Raw genomic sequence first — 9,648 nt, forward strand, 5'->3', positions numbered from 1 at the left:
GAGGAAAACTTGTTTTCTAATATTTATAACCGGAGATTGAGTTACGGTTATCGTATGCATTGAAGGCAGATCTATAATAATTGCTAGACTAGAAATAATGGCACTAAATACACAGTTTCTTTACATTTAATTGCCCACTTGAGAATCAAACCTGAAACCAATCGCAAGTCGCAACTTTGTGATACATTACACCATTTCCATGATGTTAGGGCAAAAGGACATACATGACGTAGTTTTAAATCCGAGAAAATAAATTACACATACCTAAATTTTTCGACTATGTAAGATCTGTCACTAAAAGAGCCAATTCTCTATGAAGACTCTACAGCCTAAATAACAAGGCTAATATTTCCACAGGCGCATTAGCGGTCGTCTGGCCACCCGCGCAATCGTAGAGACTAAGGGCGATCACGCGAAGCGCAAGTTGGACTACGGAGGAGAACTCAAGAAAACACCCAAAGTCAACGGCAGCATTCTCAAGCATAAGCGTACGGTAAGTATTTGCTAAATACAAATTATTTACTTTTAAGGCCACTCATACACGTCCCAAATAGCCTGCCACCATTTCGGGCGGGACATATCGGTTGGTGCTGAGAAATGGCGGAAGAAACTCAAGTCACATTAATGAGTTGCTGCTATACGCGCTTGACATGGCTCTATTACGCCGATGGCTTAACGTTATGTCGTTTTGTTTCTTTTAGAACAGAACAATAAATTATTTAAACGTAACGATAATATTATGAATCTACTCTCAATAATAGATTCAAGTTTGTGATTGGTTAGTTAACAATATCCTTGCTTCAAGAGAAGAACCTATGATTATTATAAACTTTTTTGCTCAACTAAAACTTCTGTTTATAAGAGCAGCCAAATCAAAGCATGCATTTAAGACTCTGCTTAAATCTGCATTATTGGAGTCGCAAAAACCTGTAACCTGATTGCGCCTTGGTAGTGGTTTCTGATCTGGTCCAGTGGTTTCATGCGTGGTTGTTTTGTTGAACCCTGGCATATATTTTTTTATCAGTGTATTTTCTCCTTTCCTCTTTATCATAAATATCTTAATCTATTTAGTTATATTTATGTACTTAAACTCACCACACCCCAACCGTCACGTTGACGTGTTACGCGCGTTCTTTCGTCCTTAGGCTATAGCTGAAAATCAGTGGTTTGCTTTTAAGTAAATTAACCCTTAAGTAACACCGTGGGGTAATTTTTTACCCCAGGCGTATAAAAATTGGCACATCTTTTTTTCTAGTGAAGCTAGAGCAATGTCGTTTTGTGTATTCTCAATGCAGAGTGTGCGCTTTAAGCTCGTAGATGCGGGATGTGAAAAAAATCATCCGTTTGGCTTTTACAGGTAGGTGGGGTAGAAATTTACCCCAGGGTGTTAGTAACGCATGCTTTAATTTATCATCACCTAACATGTAATTAATAGGTTTTATGATATTTAAACAAATTGAGTAAAAATTTATAATATGCCAATCAAGTAGCACGTTATCTCGAGAATGCAGAGAAATAAATAGAGCTTGATTTACATGATACTTTTCGAACTTCGAAGACATCCCCTCAGAACAGAGCGTTCATAAATTCGACACAGAAATATAACTCCAAAATGATAATTACGTACTAATTCAGTGTGTTTGATGTGTATTGAAAATAATATTTAGGAATAAAATAGAATAAAAAACAATTTCACATAATTTTATAAAAAATAAGTTTTTTTTGTTTTGCTTTGATAAAAGTCCAAAAATTTACGTTTTATTTAACTTTGAGTTTAAAATTGTATAAAGCAGCTGTTCGATGTCCGAATAGTGTAAGTTTTTGGTTCCCACAATAACTTTCCAAGATTTTTCTAGAAGACCATTGTAGAGACTATAGTTGCAAATGAAAAATTCTTTGTTTTTTGTTATGATTGATTTAAAATGTTTTTTTTTTACGCGAGACAGACGATTTTTTAAGGCAATCGTATAATTTAGTGAGCCCGCTAATACATTTTAAATTACAAATTAAATTTATTTTCAATATACTTTAAAAAAATCAATTTCCGTTTGGGGTAATTTTTTTACCCCAGGGTGTTCAATATGTAACCAAAAATAAGGATGTTACTTAAGGGTTAATAAAAAAAAAAAATACTGAGCTGTTGCCGTTTTGCATTGCTGCGACACACATTTCTGTATAAAGTGTGTACCTATATTGTATGTCATAATGTTTTTTTTTCTCTTTTATTTCTGTCTTACCATACCATGTCATATTGTCCTGAGGGTACTATTTTATCCTACTTTTGGTACTTTCTGTTTGTAATGTGTGTTTCTGTTATGCAAATAAGTGTTTTATCTATCTATCTATCTGTTTCGCCTCCAGTCTCACGGCAAGCGGCGCAGCACCTCGCGTCGTTCCACCAACGCGACGGCCTCCAGCCAAGAGGAAGAGCACAAGCACAAAGACCCGCTCATGGAGACTACGCTGCTCACCACGTACACAGATTTCAAGGTATATCAATAGCATATCGACTATTTATGTTGCGAAATAGCACCTCTTACAACTGTCTGTACATTAAACACCAACTTTCTTGGTGTTAATATTTAAGATTTATTTGAAACCTCATCTTGAAGTAATTAAGTTGAAAATCTATTAGAGATTTTCTGCCACGCTTACTCGTCATGCTGGTGAAAAAGAGCAGGTACTTAATTACTATTCAGTAAAAAAACTTTGACAAAAACTAAAATCTGTTTTGATTACTTATCAACAAATAAACACATGGTTCTATTGACAACAGACTTTGATGAACTACGTTGATTTCTTGGTTTGTTCCTATGGAGAGCTGAAAATGGCTTTATACAAAACTAAGACAGCAACTGCCAACAATTTATCGATGTCTTCATGATCTCATTAAAATCATACCAATAATTATCAGCTGTCTATAGTAATATTGTAATGTATTTTGTCTTACAGGACAACATCAACGAGAAGCAAATCAGCCGTAGTTCGATGGCGAATACTAGAGGCCACGAGCCGCTCCTCCCCACCATCGTCTTCTCAGCGATCGACGAGAAAAAAACGCCCACCACCCCCAAAAAAACTGCAAAAGTTCCCACGCCCCTCACCCCCAAAGTCGGCAAGGAAAACATCCAACACGTCAACGTGCCTATAACCCCTAAAAGCAACCTTCTATACACCCCTACCAGATTAACGCGATCAGCTCTGAAGCTAAATAACGACGGTTTTGCAACTCCAAGAGCGCCGCTGAGTGCGAACAAAGTCAACCTGCAACGACAGAACACGGTGTCAAGTATGTCAGTGAAAACTACCCCCAATAACGTCAGCCGGTCGAAGTCACATACTCATTTGGTCCGGGCCAAGAATCTACCGCCGCTTATTTGAGATTAAGACTGATCTCGCGTTCACGTATTTTGGACTGTTTGTTGGTCGCAAATAGGTTCAAAATTGTGTATCTGTTATCCAGGTTTAACGTATCGGCCTTTTCAAAAGAGTCCCTGCGATTGTTAGTTATTGAAACCTATTTAATTTTGTAAAAGCTTTTATTGGAAGTCTCTTTTAAAGGTCGATGAGTTATATTTTGATCAATATTCTACTCATTGCTTGAACTAAGTTATTTGGCATTTGATGATGTTAACGATACGACAGGATGGTGTGAACGTTTGTGATATATTTAAGGCAATAATTAAGTTTTCACTGAATTAACAATTAATTGTAATTAGACATTGATATTTTCTTACGATTTTATTATAAATACGATGTTTTATGTACAAATGTTTGGCGGTTTTAATTGATGACATTAATATAATCTTTCATATGAATGTATATGTGAATCTCTTTCATATAAACGCTTGATATTTTTATGTAGGGTCTAATTGTTTATAGTTTGCGTTATGAGTATTTAGTTTTGATTAGTTTAGTAAGTTACGAGTTTTTATTTTTCAGAATTTTGTTTTAGATTAGTTTTGTCTTACTAACACCGTTTGTTTGATATTGTGATAAAATACTACACTAAATACACCCTAATCTAGATGTGTAAAATCTGGAAATATTTTAAACATTAATCTTATCATTTAATAGAGTTAGAAGCTAGGTTGACATTAGCACAGATGATACGCTTCTTATATCCATAAACTGTGGATGTGTTGAATTACTTCAGTTAATAAACTTGAAAGAAATGAACGATTGTCCATGAACTTGTCCATCACAATCCTAGATCAGATCAGAAATTGACATCATTAAAGTTTGAGTAACCGTTAAGGTCACGTTGATCGTGAAAGTGTCAAAAGTAACAAAATTTAAACACAAAATTCCAGGCAGCTCAAATTATTCGATCACAAATGACAAAATGATACAATGTACTTAATTGTAATCAGTATTTTGAATAATATAATCTAATTCGACGATTGTTTCTGAAGTACACTCGGCTTCAACACCATAATTGCATTATAATCTATATTTTATTACGGCCGATGTACGGATTACAATTTATTGCGTCATTTTTAATTTAGTTTTAATTTTAAATGTAAATTATGGTTGTAATATATTTGCATAGTTTAAACTAAGAAGTTTTTTATTTGTCCCACGACCATATAGATTTTAGTTTTTGTCATTTATCAGCAGTGTTAAATAACAGTGTTTCTTTATTAATAATTTCATAAAAGATCTGTGAAATACATTAAAATGTCGATATTTTTCGATTTTGAAGTAGGGCCGAATGGGAGAAGGTTCAGGCGAGCGGTGGATGGAGACAAAGTTGACATACAATCGTTTGTAAACGATATTACTGAGCATTTGTTCGGGCCCGTCGACATTGGAGAACTAATGTACGTAAATCTACAGGTGTAGCACATGACTGGGTGCTTTTGTGACGTCAAACGTCAGTGAAACTTCTGTCAGTCACGTCATATAGTCGCTCCTTCCGTACTGCTCCCATATCTGAGACATTAAAGTCAGTTGTGCGCTAGAATTGTAATTATAATGGCTATATTCCACTACTAAGCTAGTCTACTTGGGCCATTTGACTGGGAAGAGAATGCCATATGCTCCGTCGAATCAAATCTTTGTAATTTGTCTATGGAGACGTTTTTACTCGTTAGCCGTCTCTGTACCATAGTGTTATTTCGAAAGCTTATTGGTTGCAGCCATTTATAGTCTGGTCACCGAGCATGTAGAATTTCGCCCATTGACCCCAAGCTACCCATCCTTATCGCTCGCGCGTAATTATATTGATGTTGCGCTCGCACTCACTGCTGCCGCCCGAGGCACAGTCGCGACAGAAATATGAGTGCGAGCGATAAGGATCGGTAGCTTGGGGTCAATGGACGAAATTCTAGGTGCTCGGCGACCAGACTATAGAAGTGGTAATCTAATTTTACTTAATTCCAGTGAACTGTCAGCCCTGTCGATATGTTTGATAGACGAAAACAAGGACGTGATGGGGTTCATGGCGCTCAGCGACTATCCCAACGTGGCTGGCGTCGACCCCGGTGATTGGGAGATCTGGCTGCGAAATATGTTCCAGTGAGTAGTTGCACATCATCATCATCATCATCTCAGCCGTAGCCCGTAGGACGTCCACTGCTGAACATAGGCCTCCCCCAATGCTTTCCATGTTACCCGGTTGGTAGCGGCCTGCGACCAACGCTTTCCCGCTACCTTTACGATGTCGTCGGTCCACCTTGTGGGTGGACGTCCCACGCTGCGTTTTCCGGTACGCGGCCTCCACTCCAGAACCTTGTTGCCCCATCGGCCGTCAGTTCTGCGTACTATGTGCCCTGCTCATGAAGTTTACTAAAATCATTCTTATTCCATTTGAGATAAGGGCAACATTCCATTTGTAGATCTTTATAGTAGTAGTTTTGTATAGTTAGTCAATGTTAAGATGGCGGTATACCGTGTAAATCGATTTGTCTGTGTTAATTATTCAATAATAATAATCTTTTGATAAATTCACACAGCGCCAGCTAGCCCCAAAGTAGGCAATTTAGCTTGTGTTATGGGTGCTAGCTTAACGGATGTTGATGTTGTGTTATTATTTAGCAGCAAATAAAGTCCTGTAGAAAAATAACGAGCAAAGTAGCTGATATGATTTTTACAACTTGACATTCACGACAGCCTTATTTAATAATCCAGGCAGGTATATTTATGGATTCTTTTTACATAATAGAGGCAGGTATAACCTACGTATTTGACTGCCTGGACCACACTGCTACCTTTTCCTGCAGTGGAGACTAAATTGTCACCTGCTGATGATGATGATTTAGGGCTTGTACACAACTGCGAATCGGCGCGATGTGAATTCGCTACGCAAAAAATAGCTAGGACACGAATTTCATTGCTATACTTAGTTCGTATTTTTACGATGTGATGTCGCATCGCAGTTTTACAAGCCTTTACATACCCAATTTTTCTGTGATTCCAGGAAGTACTTCCTCTCCCGTAACACCCTTTTCATCCACTTCATGTGCTGTGCGGAGGCAGTAGACGACTTCTTTCTCGATGAAGCGCTGGTGTCGGTGTTTGAGCATGACGCGTACTTGCACCAGGTCGTGTTGCTGGTGCCGCCGCAGTGTCCTGAAGGTAGAACAATGTTTTTAAACCGTGGATATCCATCATCATTGTAGTCAGTACATTTTAGTTTATTTATTTATTTATTTATTGAAAAAGATACACCAACGACATATAACTTTACATATAACAATAATACAGTGTTGAGTAGGTACAATATTTATTACAATATTTTTATGTGAGAAAGGGCTATCGTATTTTGTCCACACCAGTAGGCCTATGATGTGCGCCGCGATAAGCATTTATCACGCCATTTTACGCGATAAGCCCATACATTTGTCGTCTAAAATCATCGATATGATTTTATCACGGCGCGCATCCTAGGCCGGCAGATAGAGCCTCTGTAGAGTAAGACATTCGCTAGTGGCTAAGTCCAAGGATGTGCTAAGCTGTAGTAGCGTTGCCAGAGATGCGTCTGTCGAGCATCATAGAATCACTTAATTTACTTAGCTTCACTCAGCGCAGCTCTATTGGAAGTGCACATAACATCAAAGCGGGACAGAACAAAGACGAAAGATGCGGTCTTGCACATAGGCTCTGCGCCCTCTGACGGCTATTTCCGTCAACAAAAGTATGAAGCAGAAACAAGCATTTATTCTTCCTGTCATTTTTGCCATCTTTGGGGCGCCATAGGGACAGGATGTTTCCATCAATGCGTAGAGATGTTGGTTAGCTACTCACCTATCAGTATTATTTCAATAAACATTTACTATAACAGCTAGCTATAACAAGGTCGTCTTTGTTTTCCAGATGTTCTACACTGCGCAGGTCTTAAAAGAAGGAATGTGTACAAGTATTGCGCAAAGCGAATCGACGACATCGACAGCTGCCACTATCTGTACACGTTTACACGACTTGAGTTTTGTCCTAAACTCAAAATGAGACGAGCTGTGTAAGTACTGTGCTTCAATATTAAATTTTCTTTATGTAAAAAATAAAAATTCATGGTCTTTGTAATAAATGGTTACGCATTTTTTGGAGAAACTAAGGTCCATAGTGTATCATAGACTTTTGTCCTGTGGTTGGTTTGAAGATTGAAATTCAACATAGTATGAAGTTTCGAGGATTAAAAAAAACGGAGCAACAAATCTTTGATTTTGTAGTGAAGAAGACAATGATGATATCGTTGAAATTCTGGATAAGAAATGTCCGCGTTTGAAAGATCTTTATGGACACTACTACGTGAGTAAACTAATTGGGAGACACCCTGAAAGCAATAGGAAGATTATTGTTGCCGATGTAAGTACTAATAAGGTACCAATTCGCCGAGTTACAGACGCCATAATCGTATGCGAATATACAATCCGATCGAGGTGAAAGGCGGAGCGCGGTTGAGTGCGAGGGAGAGTCGCATTCCAGCTAAAGTACGGCCAACGAGAAGCGATACCAAATGTAAACAAACCCAATGTCATTGTCATTTGGAATAGTAGGGGTGGGTTGCACCACCTATCTTTAACGGTAACTATGACGATAACCGGTGCTTTTTGTATGGAATTTGACAGATTTTTGACGTTTGTCAAAGTTAAAGTAAGATGGTGCAACCCAGCCTAAGGGTTTAACTTTGACATATTTTGGCGGAAAACGAGAAATTACGACAAATACACAAGATGAGAAGAGACAGAATAGATTTTCAATTCGAAAGTCGAATCGACCTTTTGTATCGCTTCTCGTTGGCCGTACTTTAGGTGCGTAGTTAGCTCGATCGAGTTGTACTTATTAGTTCACTATACCCAAAGATATTTTTAAAATAAACTATTTGAAAATGAAAAAATAAAATGAATTATTTTATTCAGTGACAGATAACAATTTAGGCACATTTACGTAGTTGAGTGAATTGCAGCATCAAGATCGTGCTGTAGGAGTGATGTGTCTAAACTCGGACATAAACTACGAGAAACTAGACGCCACTTATGACCTTGGTCCTTTGTACGGGCTGAAGAGAGCCACGCCTTTGGAGAAGGAGGAGTGTAAGCGAGCCAATCCTTTGCTGAAGACTTTTGGGTAAGGTATCTTAAAAAAATGGTGAATTAACTGCTGTCTAATGTCCGTGTTGCACCCACTCCTCTGAAGGTTGGAGACTCTACACTCGAAGTTGTCGACAATTATGTATACCTGGGACAAACAGTCCAGTTAGGTAGGTCCAACTTCGAGAAAGAGGTCAATCGTCGAATCCAACTCGGATGGGCAGCGTTCGGGAAGCTTCGCCATATACTCATGTCCGAAATACCGCAGTGTCTCAAGACGAAAGTCTTCGAGCAGTGTGTGTTGCCAGTGTTGACATATGGATCCGAAACGTGGTCGCTTACTATGGGCCTCATAAGAAGGCTCAAGGTCACCCAAAGGGCGATGGAGCGGGCTATGCTCGGAGTTTCCCTGCGTGATCGAATCAGAAATGAGGAGATCCGTAGGAGAACCAAAGTAACCGACATAGCTCGCAGAATTGCTAAAATCAAGTGGCAGTGGGCGGGGCACATAGCTCGTAGAGACGATGGCCGTTGGGGCAGGAAAGTTCTCGAGTGGCGACCACGGGCTGGAAAACGTAGCGTGGGCAGGCCTCCTACTAGGTGGACCGACGATCTGGTAAAGGTCGCGGGAAGAGCCTGGATGCGGGCAGCGCAGGACCGTTCATTGTGGAAAACCTTGGGGGAGGCCTTTGTCCAGCAGTGGACGTCATTTGGCTGAAACGAACGAACGAACGAACTGCTTTTGTTCCGATTTCTTGTGCTTTGGCTAGCACCTTAGGCCCAGAACAGACGGTGAAACGCAACTGCAACGAAACTGCAACTGCTAGTTACTTTGAGTTGCATCTAAGTTTCTGCAATAGCGTCCGTTGAGAGACCACACATGACGCGACCAGTTTGAAACCAGTTTGAAACTTTTAACTCAAAATTAACTAGCAGTTGCAGTTTCGTTGCAGTTGCGTTTCACCGTCTGTTCTGGGCCTTACACGTGGCAGCCATTATCAAAAATACTTTACCTTGAGATAGAAGCAGAATGGTTACCGATATATGAATGTGCTTTTAACTCATAAATGCTTGTGTAGGTAATTAATTGTGTATTGTGCTTACAGAGATCCTATAA

The 9,648-nt window shown here is 39.2% G+C and overlaps 2 protein-coding genes across 2 annotated transcripts in view; both read left to right on the plus strand.

Moving 5' to 3' along the window:
- Nucleotides 1–4,559, plus strand: part of LOC135078202 (protein regulator of cytokinesis 1-like) — a 28,184-nt gene extending 23,625 nt beyond the window's left edge. Inside the window, exons 12-14 of the mRNA XM_063972788.1 lie at nucleotides 358–493; nucleotides 2,362–2,490; nucleotides 2,953–4,559. Of these exons, the coding sequence (XP_063828858.1) occupies nucleotides 358–493; nucleotides 2,362–2,490; nucleotides 2,953–3,381 (694 nt within the window). The 3' untranslated portion in view covers nucleotides 3,382–4,559. The remainder of the gene's footprint in view (nucleotides 1–357; nucleotides 494–2,361; nucleotides 2,491–2,952) is intronic.
- A 953-nt stretch (nucleotides 4,560–5,512) lies between these two features.
- LOC135078352 (cilia- and flagella-associated protein 61) lies at nucleotides 5,513–8,572 on the plus strand. Its single transcript, XM_063972950.1, has 5 exons — nucleotides 5,513–5,520; nucleotides 6,422–6,579; nucleotides 7,318–7,459; nucleotides 7,671–7,806; nucleotides 8,408–8,572. Exons 1-5 carry the CDS (start codon nucleotides 5,513–5,515, stop codon nucleotides 8,570–8,572), a joined length of 609 nt encoding a protein of 202 aa, XP_063829020.1.
- The last annotated feature ends 1,076 nt before the right edge of the window (nucleotides 8,573–9,648 follow it).

This window comes from Ostrinia nubilalis, chromosome 14, assembly GCF_963855985.1.
Source record: "Ostrinia nubilalis chromosome 14, ilOstNubi1.1, whole genome shotgun sequence".
Taxonomy (NCBI): Eukaryota; Metazoa; Arthropoda; class Insecta; order Lepidoptera; family Crambidae; genus Ostrinia; species Ostrinia nubilalis.

Bases quoted from the DNA above. Each gene is read 5' to 3' on its own strand.
- LOC135078352 (XM_063972950.1), top strand. The intron at 6,580-7,317 runs GTAGAACAATGT...TTTGTTTTCCAG, and splicing joins GCCGCCGCAGTGTCCTGAAG to ATGTTCTACACTGCGCAGGT. The intron at 7,460-7,670 runs GTAAGTACTGTG...TTGATTTTGTAG, and splicing joins CTCAAAATGAGACGAGCTGT to TGAAGAAGACAATGATGATA.